This window comes from Mastacembelus armatus, chromosome 9 (genome assembly GCF_900324485.2).
Source record: "Mastacembelus armatus chromosome 9, fMasArm1.2, whole genome shotgun sequence".
In the NCBI taxonomy this organism is placed as follows: domain Eukaryota; kingdom Metazoa; phylum Chordata; class Actinopteri; order Synbranchiformes; family Mastacembelidae; genus Mastacembelus; species Mastacembelus armatus.
Window position 1 is genome coordinate 8,007,351 of NC_046641.1, and position 18,244 is coordinate 8,025,594.

The 18,244-nt window shown below is 40.6% G+C and overlaps 5 protein-coding genes across 10 annotated transcripts; 4 read left to right on the forward strand and 1 right to left on the reverse strand.

Moving 5' to 3' along the window:
- Nucleotides 1–909: 909 nt before the first annotated feature.
- lsm1 (LSM1, U6 small nuclear RNA associated) lies at nucleotides 910–2,945 on the reverse strand. The gene is made up of 4 exons (XM_026322023.1): nucleotides 2,770–2,945; nucleotides 2,579–2,647; nucleotides 2,348–2,463; nucleotides 910–1,492 (listed from the first exon to the last, which is right to left on the reverse strand). Exons 1-4 carry the CDS (start codon nucleotides 2,813–2,815, stop codon nucleotides 1,322–1,324), a joined length of 402 nt encoding a protein of 133 aa, XP_026177808.1. The 5' UTR covers nucleotides 2,816–2,945; the 3' UTR covers nucleotides 910–1,321.
- Nucleotides 2,946–3,416: 471 nt separating this feature from the next.
- bag4 (BCL2 associated athanogene 4) lies at nucleotides 3,417–7,917 on the forward strand. Of its 2 annotated transcripts, XM_026322020.1 has the most exons (5): nucleotides 3,418–3,703; nucleotides 4,259–4,378; nucleotides 4,936–5,166; nucleotides 5,355–5,618; nucleotides 5,986–7,917. In XM_026322020.1, exons 1-5 carry the CDS (start codon nucleotides 3,626–3,628, stop codon nucleotides 6,448–6,450), a joined length of 1,158 nt encoding a protein of 385 aa, XP_026177805.1. In that variant the 5' UTR covers nucleotides 3,418–3,625; the 3' UTR covers nucleotides 6,451–7,917. The 2 variants fall into 2 exon arrangements, with proteins under 2 accessions (XP_026177807.1, XP_026177805.1); XM_026322022.1 differs by lacking the exon at nucleotides 4,259–4,378 and having other exon boundaries at nucleotides 3,417–3,703.
- Nucleotides 7,918–8,154: 237 nt separating this feature from the next.
- On the forward strand, nucleotides 8,155–13,160 carry LOC113138807 (hibernation-specific plasma protein HP-55-like). Of its 3 annotated transcripts, none has more exons than XM_026321583.1 (6): nucleotides 8,155–8,204; nucleotides 11,376–12,021; nucleotides 12,147–12,217; nucleotides 12,339–12,532; nucleotides 12,679–12,826; nucleotides 12,911–13,160. In XM_026321583.1, the coding sequence occupies exons 2-6, from the start codon at nucleotides 11,382–11,384 to the stop codon at nucleotides 13,103–13,105; spliced, it is 1,248 nt and encodes a 415-aa protein (XP_026177368.1). In that variant the 5' UTR covers nucleotides 8,155–8,204; nucleotides 11,376–11,381; the 3' UTR covers nucleotides 13,106–13,160. The 3 variants fall into 3 exon arrangements, with proteins under 3 accessions (XP_026177368.1, XP_026177369.1, XP_026177367.1); XM_026321584.1 differs by lacking the exon at nucleotides 8,155–8,204 and adding an exon at nucleotides 9,476–9,603; XM_026321582.1 differs by lacking the exon at nucleotides 8,155–8,204 and adding an exon at nucleotides 9,834–9,946.
- LOC113138808 (dual specificity protein phosphatase 26-like) lies at nucleotides 8,211–9,575 on the forward strand. 2 transcript variants are annotated; one of them, XM_026321585.1, is made up of 3 exons: nucleotides 8,211–8,587; nucleotides 9,021–9,232; nucleotides 9,321–9,575. In XM_026321585.1, exons 1-3 carry the CDS (start codon nucleotides 8,409–8,411, stop codon nucleotides 9,515–9,517), a joined length of 588 nt encoding a protein of 195 aa, XP_026177370.1. In that variant the 5' UTR covers nucleotides 8,211–8,408; the 3' UTR covers nucleotides 9,518–9,575. The 2 variants fall into 2 exon arrangements, with proteins under 2 accessions (XP_026177370.1, XP_026177371.1); XM_026321586.1 differs by having other exon boundaries at nucleotides 9,021–9,251; nucleotides 9,321–9,462.
- Nucleotides 13,161–13,592: 432 nt separating the features above from the next.
- LOC113138806 (hibernation-specific plasma protein HP-55-like) lies at nucleotides 13,593–17,441 on the forward strand. Of its 2 annotated transcripts, none has more exons than XM_026321581.2 (6): nucleotides 13,593–13,635; nucleotides 15,657–16,302; nucleotides 16,428–16,498; nucleotides 16,620–16,813; nucleotides 16,960–17,107; nucleotides 17,192–17,441. In XM_026321581.2, exons 2-6 carry the CDS (start codon nucleotides 15,663–15,665, stop codon nucleotides 17,384–17,386), a joined length of 1,248 nt encoding a protein of 415 aa, XP_026177366.1. In that variant the 5' UTR covers nucleotides 13,593–13,635; nucleotides 15,657–15,662; the 3' UTR covers nucleotides 17,387–17,441. The 2 variants fall into 2 exon arrangements, with proteins under 2 accessions (XP_026177366.1, XP_026177365.1); XM_026321580.1 differs by lacking the exon at nucleotides 13,593–13,635 and adding an exon at nucleotides 14,783–14,894.
- The last annotated feature ends 803 nt before the right edge of the window (nucleotides 17,442–18,244 follow it).

Consider the following 18,244-nt stretch of genomic DNA (forward strand, 5'->3'; position numbering starts at 1 on the left):
GCATGTTTTTATTTCTGCTAATCAGGAGGTTAAAAGGATTAAAAAAGGTCTTTAAACATAATAAAACCATCCATTCAACATTTACATGATTCTCTTGCACTGGAATAACCCCCAGGTTCTCTAAAAATTTAAAAGACCCATGACATCCTAGAGCGGCTTTTTTTTTTTTTTTTTGTCTAATCAAAAGCATGAATAGAAAATCTAGATCCCCTTTCCCTACAGTCCTTGGCACACCAAAGGACCACAGCCCAATTATGGGTTTCCTCAAGGTAAGAATTTTATTTTGAAAATTAATTGGAAATGATCCTTCTATAACTGTATATTGCTTGACAGCATTTGTGAATATTTCTTTTTGCATGCAATGAAAAAAAGAACATACACTGAATCTCAGCAGACTAATTCACTAGTTCATACCACTCATCTAGACTGAATGCTGCCCTGTGTGCTATTGTAGGCAGTGCAGGACATTGTGAAGCGGTAACAGAGCCTCTGCACAGCGGCTTTTTTTTATAATAACTCTGTTTATCTCTCAAATGATTAACAAGCTTCTTATTGACTGATGAAAGCAGATGGGATCGATTTTCTCAAGGCACTCTCTTATCTGCACAAACAGGACATGTCTGATGCACCAGCCTAAACTGAATTACCCAAGTGAATTATATTTTTTCATAAATGTCAGAACAAATGTACCAGTCGCTTGCTTGATGCCACATTGCAACATGGAATAATGTAGTTTGCATGTTAGACCTGTGGTGCCGTCACATAGGACCAGAAGGGCACTGGCTGTTGGTCTTAAATTTACTCAGATATTTCAGCTTTTAATTTTGTCACAATGCATCAAATACAGAGAAACAAATTGTCTACAGAGTCAGATATATGGATGTCAAATGAATCCAAGCAGGCCTTCCATAATGAAAAACTAAACTCTTTAATAGAGAATAGCAAGTAGTTGTCAATACCAGGACCACATCCCCCCAGATACCAACACTCACCATAAACAAAGTGCTGCCGTAAAATAAATGCTAAATTGCCAACATAGTGATTTTAAGAAAAACGCGTGATTTTTTTTTCTCATTACGCTGCAATGATCTTCAAAACTAGCAGCAGCCATCACATTTTTTTTTTGTCCAAATAATTCAAATTAAATTCACACAGTACAATAGACTAAACAGACCCAGTGTGATGCTGCTCTGCACCTACATAAATAACACACAGTTGTGCCCTTTCAGAGTCTAATTCAACTTGAAACGTATCAGTCCAATACAACCAAGAAAAAGGCTCATGGTATAAAAAAACAAAACAAAAACAAAACAAGGTGATGTTAGTATTCGTCTAAGTTATCAGCCTTGGGGATGGAAAGGCCTCTGTCCTTCAGGACCTGCATTTTGACTTTCTCTGTCTCCTGTTTGGCTTGCTGCTGTAATCGTTGTTCCTCTAGAATCTCTTCAATGGAGACCTGCTGCAGGATTGTATCACAGGGCTTATCCACGTCCTACAGAGACAAAGAGCATATTACATCCGTTAAAAGGCTTGTAACAAACCAGAAAGACTGTAACATCTAACAACAGTGTACTGATGCCTGGTATCTGGAGTAAAAAGAATGATATGCTCTTATGACAATGTTTCTTTTTCTTTCTTGATTACAAATGCCTATTCTCAGCGCACATCTTCTGCACCTGTAGAGCTGCCAAAACGCAGATCTGTGAATAAATGCATGAAATGTGTTGAGATGTCGATGGACTGGTGATCTGTCCAGGGTGTACCCCTGCCTTTCACCCAAAGAGAACTGGGGTAGGCTCCAGCTGATCCCCGTGACCCTGGTTAGGAATAAGTGGGTATAAATGATGGATGGATTTTAAGATATCTGGGTTTTATGAGTCATGTTTGCATTTTGTGCCTGCAAAGATAATCTTATACTGCCACTGTCACACAGCTTACCCAAAAACATGTTTACCAATCCAATCCTCCACATTCTGACATGGCTTAGTCTGCATCCTTGTTTACAAAACAAGTGATGTTATTATAAAGAACATCACCACAAAATATTGAGCAGATTTATTACAATGCATCAGATCAGTTGTGTTATTTATTTACTTTGCAACTTATAGCTTTGAAAAACATCAGCTCAGGTAAATAGCTTGTGTTCATAAGCACTGTGTCCACCTGTAAGTTACTACTATACTAAAAATATGCAATAAAAAGGTACATGAAGAACATTTTCCATCCTATTTAAGATTCCTATGCACCATTGGCCACGCTTAGTTTATTTAACGCAATGTGTGAATGACATGATGCCAAATTAACATCATTAGAAATTTAAAAACAAACTAAGGACATCCCCACTCACTATCTCGCCCAGCAGGACCACATTCTCTCCTCTCACGATGAATATCCCTCTGGGGATGTCACCAAACTTCTTCCCCACGTGGATGCGCTCAACTGTCTGATGAAAAACTAAGTTGGCTGGGACACAACAGAAACACGCAGAGAGTTAAAGTTTTACGCAGAACAACAACTTCCAAGAGAACATAAGCTGCAATTATGAAGTTAACGATGCAATCATAAAAATGAGTCTTACCAAACTGATCGATGCTTCTTAGGTAACCGATTAGTGTCCTCCCATCACGGAGCAGCACCAGGTGCTTCTCTGAAGGACACAAACGACACAATAACAACATTAAACGATGCAGTTTGTTGCAAACACGACGCCACATCTTGAAACGAGGTTTGATTAGAGCGCCCCTCTCTAAACCCTCTTCTCCAGCTTACTGTCGATGTCGTCAATGAGACTGGCCGTCCCCGGTACGTAATTCATGTTGGGCTGCTGTTTATATGCTTCTGTAGCGTTATAAAAAGTCAAGCCATGAATGTTTCAAAAATTATTTCTCTCCAAGAGCACAGGAAGTGTCTTTATACATGTCTGGGGTACACTTCCTGTAGACGTTTAACCCTCTGGGCGCTGCAATGAGAATATGAAATAATAATTATTTTATTGAACGCAGCAGTGTTTTAAGAACATATTTTAAATAAATGAATCGGGGACGAAATCTGGGTTTTAAAAATGTAAATGTTATTCTTTTGGAAAAACAGTATGCTTTATGGTTATGACGTTTTCCTATTGGCTGTGTCGACTGACGCTCATGCGACACCTAAGATCGTCTATATATAAGAGGCCGTGACAGTGTCGGAACAACTCAACACTTAACTTAGGTAGCTTTATATTGTCAAACTGTAGCTATATATTTGATTCACATATACACAAACAGTAAAGCTTGTACCAAACCTCACATGTTTTTAAGTTTCTGTCAATAAAGCGTGAAGAAAATGGCAGCAGATTCTCACGTGTAAACATGTTCGCGGTGGCAGAAAATGGCCACAGAGTGAGAGCTCTTAGTTATCCTTGTGCCCCTCATTAAAGAAACAGGACCTGTTTGACTAAGCTCGGCGTCATTCAATCGTTTCCTGATTGTGGACAAGCGGTCTCTACGTGTGTAGAAAACAGTCTCATTTTGTTAAGAGTCTGGACTAGCTGACAGACCCGATAGGTACCATTGCTTTGGTCGAGATTTGTGGTTTTGAGATGGCAAACGACAGGACGGCTGCCTAGCTGACGCATCGTTATCAAATGCAGGCAGATCTGAAATCTGGCTGGTCGTCGACTTGTAACTCGGGAAACAATAACGGGAACTGGAACAACACTATGGTAAGTGAGTGGGTACAACTTAGACAACCCCTCCGAGGCTGAGCGGTGTGTTTGAGTGTGTCTATTAAAACAAAACGATCATAATTTACACAGAGAAAAGGTTGTTAGCCCGCTAAGGGCTAACTGGAGCTAGCTGGACGGCTAACAGAGCTAGCATTCTTCATTATGTAATAGTTACCACTGATAGTTCAGCTACTACTCGAGTTTGTGACGTTTATCTTGACGTGACAACAACACTTATATTACGACTAACACTGTAGTTGTGTGAAGACACACGTGTTTGTAGTAACAGAGTTTATTTCCTCATGTATTCAGTAACGGCATGGCCTCCTGGCGGTCAGCGTTAGCTGCTTTAGGCAAAACTGCTTCAACAGTAACAAATGAGTCAGTGCCACTGTTTAGCTACAGTTATTGTGTTAGCCAGTGCAGTTTCCAGTTTACCTGGTGTGAGCTGTATCTGTCACAGCAGGGATTAAGAATAGCACCACTCCTGCTACTTAGGGACAGAGATTTGCTCCTGAAATAACTTCGCAGTGTGGTGTTTTGTGTTCACAGGATGCTCCTCAGTATCCCGGCTACCCTTCACACTACTGGTATTCACAGCCTCATGCCACAGGACACTATGCAAATGCATTTTCCCCGGGGTCAGATGTACAGCCACAATACGATCCACAGGTACAGCTGATGCATCACACTCCTGCAGTGTAGTATCGATATTTACAATTCTTCCATCATGTCCTTCCAGAGCCTGCCACGTGGGTAATGGTTGTCAGCCAGTTTTTACTTGTTTGCTACACATTTGTAGTTTTCTGGGCTGTGGAGCTTGCAGGTTATTGAGTGTCACGTCAAGCCATTTGTCCTGTTCAAGCTTATTTAATTTAATTTATTTATTTAAGCAGATTTAACAGGGTACTTAAGTTGCATGTGTGGAGGTACTGTCCTAAAGACTAAAGTCAAGGACCAAAAGTCTCACGATCCAAAAGTCTCACGATCCAAAAGTCTCACGATCCAAAAGTCTCACGATCCAAAAGTCTCACGATCCAAAAGTCTCACGATCCAAAAGTCTCACGATCCAAAAGTCTCACGATCCAAAAGTCTCACGATCCAAAAGTCTCACGATCCAAAAGTCTCACGATCCAAGTAAATGCCACAAATTACTGTAAATGAAGGCAATAACATGATTTCTAATGGTTTGCAAGATGTGTACTCGTCCTTTTCTTCTTTCCATGTAGGTAATGCCTAGCAGTTATCCAAATGGCCATGGTGTCTATAGTCCAGCACAGAGTCAATACTCAACAAGTGGTTTCCACCCATCCAACCCTTTCTTCTGTGCTGAACCCCAGAGGACAGCTCCAGGTTCCTATCCTAACCAGGGCTGCCCAGCGGAGCAGAGCAGTGGGCCGTCTGGACAGGCACATTCTCAGCACCAACATCATCACTTTCCTGGTCCACACTGTCAGGGGGTGAGCTCAGTTAAAACACACATCAGGGTCAAATGTTGAAATAGGATATTACAACCTTGGGTGATTTTAGTAAATACAATTATTTAGCTTGTTTGTTTTTTCTGAGCCAAAAGTGGCTGCATGCTCAAATGAAAGGAATATGTTTGGAAATACTACATATACAGTATCTGTCCTACTTTGGCTCTCAGGGATATCCTTCTGGACCGTACCCTCACTACACTGAAGGTGGTCATGCAATGCCGCCAAATCCTCCTTACCCCACTGGCCAGTGTCTCCATCCCAACCCCCAAGCTGATGTATGGCCTCACTCTGGTCCGTATGCACCGTCACAGCAACAATGGCAATCAGGCCAGCAGCCTCCACAGAACCACTATGGAAATCCTGTCCGTCCACCACATCCTCCAGCATGGCCAGGCACTGGAACTGGCGCTCCACCACCTTATCAACCCAAGGTAAATGTCTTCAGCTTTTCAGTGTAGTTTTAATTTTAGCCACACCTATTACACTCTGCAGGGTAAGCAGAACAGTGAAGGGATAGAACAGATGAATGGATAAATGTGAAGAGAGGATGATATGAGGCACTCAACTAAGCACTCAATTACAAGTTCAAGAGATGTTACACTTTAAAACCAAGAAAATTGCATTGGTACGTTTATAATCCCATCTGTATATCTAAGGCAAAAGTTTAAAGTTTCAGTACAAGTATAGATACAGTAATACAATGCAAATATACAGATTTTTAATAATGCAATACTCATTATGGATCACATTAAGTGTTATAATATGTCTTAAACACAGTCTTGTGTTTTGTCACTCTAGGACCAACAGCACCAACGTGCCCCACAAATGGGACCTAAACCCAGGCCAACCCCATCCCCAAATCCCCCAAATGGAAAACCAGTAGAAATAAGTTCACCTCCCCAAATGTACAACAAAATTGGCAGAGTTGAGCCTAATCCTTCACAAGGTGAGCCCCCACCCTCAGCCACAAGTCAGGCTGCAGCTGTAAGCCAGCAGGCTGCTCAGCCCCTGAGCGACAATCCTGGTCTTGCTAAGGTCCAGCAGGTCATGGCTCGGGTGCTGTACCTTCAGGAAGATGTTGATGAGTTTGTGGGCAAAAAGACAGATAAGAGTTATAGATGTCTGGAGGAACTGCTGACCAAAGAGCTGCTGGAGCTGGACTCTGTGGAAACTCAGGGGCAGGAAAATGTCAGGCAAGCCCGAAGGGAGGCTGTCCAAAGGATCCAGGCCATTCTGGACCGACTGGAGAAGAAAGCCTTCTGAAGTGGACTTGTTTACTGGTTTGTGGATGACTAGGTCCGGCTATTTTGTTCTTCCAGATCTTCAGTGGACATAATGAGGACCTAGTCTTTCACCACCCTGGCATAAAATGATGAAGTAAGTGGCATGGTCCCAAGAACCAGGAGCAATTACTAGCACATGGAATCTCCCTGTAAAGCCTAGTTATGAGTGATATGGGGTATTAGAAGTGCAGACTGGTGGTTGTACATATCATAAGCAACTTTCAGCCTCAGTAAGTGAGATGTGCTAACTACACAACCTCATATTTTTGCTCAGCTGATGTTTTATGTCATGCCTGTGCCAGCAGAATGCAGGGCAGAGTCACTTGAATTGATTTAGTGCCACGTTGCTTGTGGCAATAAATTGTTCATGGTCTCTAGGTGCGATTATATATATTCCATTTATTGGCATTCTGTTCCTCAGGATTGTGGACCAGTTTTAGTCTGATCCCGTGTTGTCCAACACATGCACTTCCATAGCTGGCATTTATTACGGCTCACATTCCATTTTCAGGCTCATGATTGTGTCCTCAGCCCTGATAAAGTCCATTCACCTTGCTGCCCATACTTGCTTTGCCAGGTCTCTGCAAGTGCAATGCTTTCCTTTTCAATTGTGTTCCCAGCACTGCATGAACAGCACTTAGATAAGCACTCAGTTCAGCCACAGCATCTTCAAGCTCATAATTGGGCCTTGAGCATAGAAAATTAGTGAAAACCCCCTAAAGATTGCTGTCCTCATTACTTCATGTTTTTGATGGAATTGTTTCCCATGTGCAGCCCTAGAATAAGACCTACATACGAATGCCATGTGTTGTATTTCACTATAGGAGCTACTATTCTTACACCCACACATAAGGAATTGTTTAAGAGTTAGTTTAAAAGCTGTAAAATTATATTCCTTTCTTCCTCACTTTGTATCATTATATTTAAGCAAGTAAATTGCATTTTCAGAATTAAGCAATGAATCTGTTGGTTAAAGGAGGTTAAAGGAAAGAATGCACTTGAATGTTTTCAGTAATGTTTTGTGCTTGAGGACATTATTGGTTATGGGATGCAGATCAAGCATTAGCTGAATTTGGACCTTGTTTCTGTTTTCTCTAGTACTAATATCTTTGCTGTATCTAATCCATATTTGTACCATAATCAGTTTGCTTGTGTAGAGGAAGTCTTTTGTTTTTCCTGATCATTTTTGTTGTGTGGGTTTAGAAAAGAGAGTGCCATATTTCAGGGGGTGGTTTAAAATAAAAAATAAAAATAGAATCACAGGCTTTGCATGGAAAAACATCTGTCATTTGTGTTTATTTTCTTGTGCTGTTATGTTTCTGTTCAGGTGGAGCACAACTGTACAGTTTCAGATGTAATGCATGTTTCCAACACAAGATGGAAATCTTTGCTTGATAAATATAAGAGGAAAAAACAAAACAAAATAAAGGTCAATATATTTTTTAAACTGTGATCAAATTGTTATTTTTTTGCTCTTACAAATAGTTAACATAGAAACTTTATCTTAGTCTCTATCTATCTGTCAACAATGAAAATACAAATGTGTTTTGTGCTCAGTGGAAACAGCTGCTTGTGTCTATGCTCCCTACATCTGCCAACCAGTATGAAGATCTTTAAATAGACAACTATTTTCATGCAAAAGTATATCACAGGCCACTGAAGGCTTGAGGCTCACAGGCTAGATTTAATTTGAGGGTCAAATGACCTGACAACACTTAGGACAGACGCCCTGTGGTGAGTAAATCTGAGGCAAAGAAGCCAGAGACTAAAATCACCTGTTACTGTGTCATTTGCCACAGTGTCTGGTGAAAGAATTCTCATATAACGATCTTCTTTTGGCTTTTTAAAAATAATTTTTCAAATATTTTTAATGGATTAGTTTGGAGAAGAGACAATACAACCACAGAGACATTTGTTTGAACCGCAAACAGAAAAGCGATGTCCTATACGACCAAGCTTCCACCCTCCTGGAACTATAAATCCCTTTCTGGAAAAGTGGAAATTGACCTGAGCTCACCTGCTTTAGCAGTGTTTGAGTTGGAAAGGCTCTTGTTTACTGGCAAAGCCATCCTCAGCCACACAGATGAAGTCTGGCCAAGGCTTTATATTGGTGACCAGTAAGTACCTCCCTTATATGGTAAAGCTGCTCAGTCTGGCTGAAAAATTTAGCATGGCCTTCTAAATTTTTGCAGCACTTTAGTCTTGTGTTGTGACAGATCATGTAATGACCCCTTAGTCAGACTTGGTGTCGGTTTACATATGTTAATGAGAATAAACCAGATTTAAATGCAGAATGAGCAAATTAAGATCCTGCAAGTTGCATTTGACATAGGGACCTTATGCAAACTAAATGTAAGCTAAGTGAGACTTTTCACTGATGCCCAGGCAGGACAGCAAGTCTCAGGTCTAACTTCTCACTCACATGTGAGAAAATGTCTTCTAAGCATCGGTGTACTACTATAAAATATACTGCATGCAAATGGATCTCCAGATAATACCTGCAACCTTTTACTCGATCAACTATCAGTCTCAGAAGTGTCTTATTTTCAGACACAGTGCACAGAACCGGGCGGATCTATCCATGCATGGAATCACTCACATCCTGAATGCAGCTCACAGTAAATACAGAGGTACGCCAGATATGTATGAGAACATGAAGATCACCTACATGGGCATAGAAGCTCACGACTCCTGTGACTTTGACATGAGCGTCAACTTCCAGGCAGCTGCAGACTTTATCCACAGGGCTCTCAGCAGCGGAGGTGGGGGGAGAGGAAGAAGGTAAAGGCCGTTAGATTTGGTGTCTGGTTAGTACTTAATGTTGCAATTCAATGTTTCTCTGATTCTCAGGGAAAGTGTTGGTGCACTGTCATGTAGGAGTGAGCCGCTCTGCCACCTTGGTTCTGGCTTACCTGATGCTCAGGCAGCACCTGACTCTTGTGGAGGCTATTTGTGCTGTGAAAGATAACCGGGGCGTGATCCCTAATCGAGGTTTCCTCCGGCAGCTGATCAAACTGGACACCCAGCTCTTTGGCACACATCCCTGAACCTATAAAAATATATTGTATTTTCTGAGAAAATACATATTCTCCACTGGGTTGAAAACATCAGTTGCAGTGATTTCATTTAATAGGTAAATGTTTCATGTTTCAAGTGATGTGAACTTTTAGACTAAATGTTTGTTTATGTTTGCTCTTTAAAATGGATTGTCAAGGTCTGACATTAAAAGACACAAATCTGGGTTCTGATGGCATCCATTGCATGTGTGTAAGAATGCTATTATTTCAGGTACATGCAGTGGTTAGACAGTAATCATTACACAGAAAAAATATAGGGGCCAAGCAAATCAGAGGTTGCGCTATAGAGAATAAACAAAGCCAAAGTTCAGTTGCTCTGATCGGTCTTATAAACAGGAGGTCCCCTGTCTACTTCACTGTCTGTGGTTGATGAGACATATTGTAAGCTCCAGCAAGCAGGTAAGTGGTTAAAAAGAATTAAGGTGCTCAATTATTTTACAAATCTATTTTTTTATATGGCCAGTAGATGTATCTGTACATACTCAAATGTCTGTGGTGTGTTAGAAGTGTTAATGTAAATTCTGACTTTCTGGATTTTTCACAATATGATTGTAGTGTTGTTGTATCCATCCATCCATCCATCCATCATCTATACCTGCTTATTCCTATTTAGGGTCACAGGAATCTGCTGGAGCCTGACCCAGCTCTCTTTGGGTGAAAGGAAGGGGGTAGTGCTGTATCATGCATTTAAAATGAAAGCCCATGAAAACCATAATTAAAAAACCCAACTAAACTGAACATGCAGATTCACGATGTAAAACTGTCATGTATGAATGAGCTTTGACAGTCTGAAAAAAAGGTATTTTACGTCAGTGAAGTTTAATCTTGAAATGTTGATATTTTTATGGGCAGTAGATTATTTTTTTTACTGGTCCTTAACTAAAATCACTAAAACTAAAGTGAAGCAAAAATAAATAAAAGTCAGTGGAACTACCTAAAACTGAATGGAAATTCTGTGCTGTAATGGCTTTTATTTAGCCGAAAAATTGTCTTACAAAAATTACTGGGCCCATAAGAGAGGTCAACAGAACTCAACCTCACTCCCAACTAATCAAGACATTGAATGTAAGACAAAAGACCTAACAAAGAACCCCCCAAGGGACATTTAAATTGGCTGATCAGACCAGAAACACACATGTGGATGAAAACCCTAATCAGTTCACACTAGACCATAAACTGCATAAAATAAATGGGGGGATAGATTTAGCAAAAAGTAATTGAAGATAAATCATAGTAGGCTACTAAGAAATGCAAAAAAAAAATAACGCAAGTAAATGATATTATTAACTGAAACCTAACTCAACCTAAACCTCCTCTATGAAATGGCTGGAGCTGGTTCAGGCCATGGTGGAGTCATGGATGTCCCACCCAGATTTGACAGCAGGTCGACTGGGCCCAGGCTGCACAGCACCAGTAATGGAAAAAACACATGATTAATTCAAGCAAATAAGCCAACAGAAACACAGTATGTTCATGTCATATGACAGCAAATTGTGTATGTGAGGTGATGTGTGTATGTGCATGGTGTTAGTGAGTCAGACGTGCTAAATGAATAAAATGAACTGAAAATGGATGCTGGGTTTACACTTTCCTTTAATTTTGTGGGAAGGGCAGCCATGACAAGTGTTAATTCAAAAATTATATCAAACATGACAACTCATTTGAAACTGGAAAAGTATTATAACTGTGCTGCGAACCCACAAATAGTGCCAAGAAGGTTTTTAAATATTTACTGTAAGTTCTCGAGAAATCTCTGTGTAAGTATTTAGAACAACAAACATTAGATAACATAAATAAACAACACTGCACTTTTGTACTTCTGTCTCAGTCCACCATGATACGCACAGCCCTGGGTATCTGGATCTTATCAGCAGTGGTCTACATAGGGAGAGGTGATCACCATGGTCATGCTCATGTCGAAGACCCGTCACATCAACACACTGTGCTGGACACCGTCACCAACACAGTCTCACTGGTGAAGTCAGCAAACAAAGAGTTTGCTTTCCATCTGTACAGGAAATTAGCAGCTCATGCTGACTCCCAAGGCAAGAACATCTTCTACTCCCCGGCCAGTATTTCTGTCGCCTTGGCTGCCTTGTCTGTAGGTGCACGGGGGGAGACCCACCAGCAGCTTTTCAGTGGCCTTGGTTTCAACAGCTCCCTACTGACGCAAGCAGATGTGAATCAGGCCTTCCATGCACTTCTCAGCAGGGATAACAGGACAGCTGAGGACGCCAGTGAAGGGACCGCTGTGTTTGTGGACAACCGCTTCAAGCCACAGCCTGAGTTCCTGGAGACCCTGAAGCAGTCCTACTTAGCCGAAGGATTCAATGTTGACTTCACCAAAACCACAGATAGTGCCAATACCATCAACAGCTATGTGTCAGAGAAGACCAGTGGGAAGATAGACAAGCTGGTTGAAAACTTGGATCCAAACACAGTCATGTATCTCATCAGCTACATCTACTACAAAGGTAAAAAGTCACATGACATGAGACCTGACTCGTCTCTCTCTCATTCTGAGGACACACCTTTAAGTTTGATGTATCAACCAACATTTTACTTAATGGTTTTATCCCTGCTCTTCACCATCAAACAGGAAAGTGGGCAACTCCATTTGATCCTAAGAGCACCAGGGAGGACGAGTTCATGGTGGATGAGAACACAAAGGTTTGAAGTTGTCCTATTTATTCAGAATAAATATGAATTAGAATAATTCTGCATCATCAAATCTCCATCACACTGTTTATTTCCAATAAAAAGGCTTCATGTTCAAGTTGTCATTTTCCAGGTTCCAGTCCAGATGATGTATAGGGAGGATAGTTTTGATGTCTACTATGACCAGGCGATTAACACCTCAGTGCTCCACCTTCCCTTCAGCAGCTCCCACTCCATGCTGCTGATGTTGCCTGATAATATGGCAACACTGGAGAATGCCATTTGCCCAGCCCATATCACCAAATGGCTGAAGTGGATGAAGAACAGGTTGGGAGAGTCTAAAGTAATCTTGAAATTCTTGGCGTCTAGTAATGACGGTTTAAAACTGTATAAATCACTCATCTTTGTCCTGTCAGATGAGTTATTACTATCAGCTCAATCACTGTATGTTTGTCTGTTTCCCGATTTTTTAGGAAATATGAAGTATATGTTCCAAAGTTATCAATCAAGACTTCCTACAAGCTGAATGATATTTTGACTGAAATGGGAATGGCAGACATGTTTAGTGATCGTGCAAATTTGACCGGCATTTCAGAGGCAGGCAAACTGGCAGTCTCAGAGGTAAGGCCAGTAAACATGTGTTATTACACAGACAAGTCCCTCCCTATAGTCAATCTTACACTTCACTGCTCCAATGTTCAATAGGTTGTGCACCAAGCTACCCTGGATGTCGATGAGGCTGGAGCCACTGCTGCAGGTGCCACAGGCATTGGTATCGAATTAGATTCTTTGCAGCACGTCCCTGTCTTGAAGTTTTGTCATCCATTTATGTTGGCAATCATTGACCGTAACACAGAAAATATGCTGTTCCTTGGCAAGATTACCAACCCAAACAAGTGATGGAAGAAGCACTGAAGGACAACACCATACATTAAAGAATAAAGAATAGCCTTCATTCTGTGGTCTCTTGGTTTTTGTGTGGTGAACAGTTTTAATGCTTATGATGTTTAATATAAAATATATGAGGCGTTTGCCAAGTTGTTATTGACAGCTAAACACTGACTATAGAGATTAACAGGTTGTTTCATAAGCAAATTATATGTGAGCCCAAATATAACAGAATGTAACATATAAAGTGATATCAGCTACTTTTTTTATTGCCCATAGGAGTGAGTGTTAGTGTGTGAGGTTGTTTGTCTCTGTTTCCTAAATAGGAATAAGCAGGTATAGATAATGGATGGTTTTGTGCTCAGTGGAAACAGCTGCTTGTGTCTATGCTCCCTACATCTGCCAACCAGTATGAAGATCTTTAAATAGACAACTATTTTCATGCAAAAGTATATCACAGGCCACTGAAGGCTTGAGGCTCACAGGCTAGATTTAATTTGAGGGTCAAATGACCTGACAACACTTAGGACAGACGCCCTGTGGTGAGTAAATCTGAGGCAAAGAAGCCAGAGACTAAAATCACCTGTTACTGTGTCATTTGCCACAGTGTCTGGTGAAGGAATTCTCGTATAACGATCTTCTTTTGGCTTTTTAAAAATAATTTTTCAAATATTTTTAATGGATTAGTTTGGAGAAGAGACAATACAACCACAGAGACATTTGTTTGAACCGCAAACAGAAAAGCGATGTCCTATACGACCAAGCTTCCACCCTCCTGGAACTATAAATCCCTTTCTGGAAAAGTGGAAATTGACCTGAGCTCACCTGCTTTAGCAGTGTTTGAGTTGGAAAGGCTCTTGTTTACTGGCAAAGCCATCCTCAGCCACACAGATGAAGTCTGGCCAAGGCTTTATATTGGTGACCAGTAAGTACCTCCCTTATATGGTAAAGCTGCTCAGTCTGGCTGAAAAATTTAGCATGGCCTTCTAAATTTTTGCAGCACTTTAGTCTTGTGTTGTGACAGATCATGTAATGACCCCTTAGTCAGACTTGGTGTCGGTTTACATATGTTAATGAGAATAAACCAGATTTAAATGCAGAATGAGCAAATTAAGATCCTGCAAGTTGCATTTGACATAGGGACCTTATGCAAACTAAATGTAAGCTAAGTGAGACTTTTCACTGATGCCCAGGCAGGACAGCAAGTCTCAGGTCTAACTTCTCACTCACATGTGAGAAAATGTCTTCTAAGCATCGGTGTACTACTATAAAATATACTGCATGCAAATGAATCTCCATATAATGCCTGCAACCCTTTACTCGATCAACTATCAGTCTCAGAAGTGTCTTATTTTTTTTGTCATGTTTTTTCTAAGTACACTTTGCACTTTAAAATTGATTGTCAAGGTTTACCATTAAAAGACACAAATCTGGTGCAGTTTTTGTTTTTTAGTTCAGTTTACCCATTAGAGCTACAGACATATCAAAGCAACAAAAGTGTTTTCTAGTATTCAGAAGAGTAGGGACTCGAATCATGCAGTGATCACCAGCATGCTTTTTTACAGGGTTCTGATGGCATCCATTGCATGTGTGTAAGAATGCTATTATTTCAGGTACATGCAGTGGTTAGACAGTAATCATTACACAGAACAAACAGAGGGTCCAAGCAAATCAGAGGTTGCGCTATAGAGAATAAACAAAGCCAAAGTTCAGTTGCTCTGATCGGTCTTATAAACAGGAGGTCCCCTGTCTACTTCACTGTCTGTGGTTGATGAGACATATTGTAAGCTCCAGCAAGCAGGTAAGTGGTTAAAAAGAATTAACGTGCTCAATTATTTTACAAATCTATTTTTTTATATGGCCAGTAGATGTATCTGTACATACTCAAATGTCTGTGGTGTGTTAGAAGTGTTAATGTAAATTCTGACTTTCTGGATTTTTCACAATATGATTGTAGTGTTGTAGCCATCCATCCATCCATCCATCCATCATCTATACCTGCTTATTCCTATTTAGGGTCACAGGAATCTGCTGGAGCCTGACCCAGCTCTCTTTGGGTGAAAGGAAGGGGGTAGTGCTGTATCATGCATTTAAAATGAAAGCCCATGAAAACCATAATTAAAAAACCCAACTAAACTGAACATGCAGATTCACGATGTAAAACTGTCATGTATGAATGAGCTTTGACAGTCTGAAAAAAAGGTATTTTACGTCAGTGAAGTTTAATCTTGAAATGTTGATATTTTTATGGGCAGTAGATTATTTTTTTTACTGGTCCTTAACTAAAATCACTAAAACTAAAGTGAAGCAAAAATAAATAAAAGTCAGTGGAACTACCTAAAACTGAATGGAAATTCTGAGTGAATTCAAAAATTATATCAAACATGACAACTCATTTGAAACTGGAAAAGTATTATAACTGTGCTGCGAACCCACAAATAGTGCCAAGAAGGTTTTTAAATATTTACTGTAAGTTCTCGAGAAATCTCTGTGTAAGTATTTAGAACAACAAACATTAGATAACATAAATAAACAACACTGCACTTTTGTACTTCTGTCTCAGTCCACCATGATACGCACAGCCCTGGGTATCTGGATCTTATCAGCAGTGGTCTACATAGGGAGAGGTGATCACCATGGTCATGCTCATGTCGAAGACCCGTCACATCAACACACTGTGCTGGACACCGTCACCAACACAGTCTCACTGGTGAAGTCAGCAAACAAAGAGTTTGCTTTCCATCTGTACAGGAAATTAGCAGCTCATGCTGACTCCCAAGGCAAGAACATCTTCTACTCCCCGGCCAGTATTTCTGTCGCCTTGGCTGCCTTGTCTGTAGGTGCACGGGGGGAGACCCACCAGCAGCTTTTCAGTGGCCTTGGTTTCAACAGCTCCCTACTGACGCAAGCAGATGTGAATCAGGCCTTCCATGCACTTCTCAGCAGGGATAACAGGACAGCTGAGGACGCCAGTGAAGGGACCGCTGTGTTTGTGGACAACCGCTTCAAGCCACAGCCTGAGTTCCTGGAGACCCTGAAGCAGTCCTACTTAGCCGAAGGATTCAATGTTGACTTCACCAAAACCACAGATAGTGCCAATACCATCAACAGCTATGTGTCAGAGAAGACCAGTGGGAAGATAGACAAGCTGGTTGAAAACTTGGATCCAAACACAGTCATGTATCTCATCAGCTACATCTACTACAAAGGTAAAAAGTCACATGACATGAGACCTGACTCGTCTCTCTCTCATTCTGAGGACACACCTTTAAGTTTGATGTATCAACCAACATTTTACTTAATGGTTTTATCCCTGCTCTTCACCATCAAACAGGAAAGTGGGCAACTCCATTTGATCCTAAGAGCACCAGGGAGGACGAGTTCATGGTGGATGAGAACACAAAGGTTTGAAGTTGTCCTATTTATTCAGAATAAATATGAATTAGAATAATTCTGCATCATCAAATCTCCATCACACTGTTTATTTCCAATAAAAAGGCTTCATGTTCAAGTTGTCATTTTCCAGGTTCCAGTCCAGATGATGTATAGGGAGGATAGTTTTGATGTCTACTATGACCAGGCGATTAACACCTCAGTGCTCCACCTTCCCTTCAGCAGCTCCCACTCCATGCTGCTGATGTTGCCTGATAATATGGCAACACTGGAGAATGCCATTTGCCCAGCCCATATCACCAAATGGCTGAAGTGGATGAAGAACAGGTTGGGAAAGTCTAAAGTAATCTTGAAATTCTTGGCGTCTAGTAATGACGGTTTAAAACTGTATAAATCACTCATCTTTGTCCTGTCAGATGAGTTATTACTATCAGCTCAATCACTGTATGTTTGTCTGTTTCCCGATTTTTTAGGAGACATAAAGTATATGTTCCAAAGTTATCAATCAAGACTTCCTACAAGCTGAATGATATTTTGACTGAAATGGGAATGGCAGACATGTTTAGTGATCGTGCAAATTTGACCGGCATTTCAGAGGCAGGCAAACTGGCAGTCTCAGAGGTAAGGCCAGTAAACATGTGTTATTACACAGACAAGTCCCTCCCTATAGTCCATCTTACACTTCACTGCTCCAATGTTCAATAGGTTGTGCACCAAGCTACCCTGGATGTCGATGAGGCTGGAGCCACTGCTGCAGGTGCCACAGGCATTGGTATCACACTTATGTCCTTGCAGCACATCCCTGTCTTGAAGTTTTGTCATCCATTTATGATGGCAATCATTGACCGTAACACAGAAAATATGCTGTTCCTTGGCAAGATTACCAACCCAAACAAGTGATGGAAGAAGCACTGAAGGACAACACCATACATTAAAGAATACAGAATAGCCTTCATTCTGTGGTCTCTTGGTTTTTGTGTGGTGAACAGTTTTAATGCTTATGATGTTTAATATAAAATATATGAGGCGTTTGCCAAGTTGTTATTGACAGCTAAACACTGACTATAGAGATTAACAGGTTGTTTCAAGCATTTCTGTGACAGCATCTCATTAAAAAAAAAAAAAAAATTATAACTGGTATAATCTGCTATGAGTAGAGGTATATATTTTATCGTGATAAATGAAACTTGGGCAGAATTTTCCATGGATGAATACAAATGTAGTTGCTCAGCAAACATCTAGAAGAAGAAGAAGAAGGCATGGAATATATGAATTCCTTTTGATGGCAACATGAATTATATTCAACAGAAAAGTTACACCCATGCCAAAAGCTTTAAAAATGTCTGAGTGTTAGGAATGGCTTCCATGGCTTCTACGGCTGCATTCAAGGACTGTCATGCTCACCTTGTAGTTCCTATATTATTAGACAAGGTCTTGCGGTTAGGGTTACCATGACATATACATCAATACATTAGCCATAATGGTTCAGAGTGAAATATGTCCCGCTCCAAAACACTGACACCTATAGGCTAAGAGCTCACAAAAGGTCTGTCACTATTGAAATATTGCTATGGCAGTGGTCCTCACTTGTGAATATGAATATTGGATATCATTATTATGGCTATTAAATGGAATTCATAAATTTTATAAATGCCGATTTGCATAATAAAAATGTTTCAGTCATTCAGCACATTTTTTTAAAGTCCTATTCTACCTTCTTCCTCCAGTCTATATCAAAGTTGGTAGCCTACCTACCAT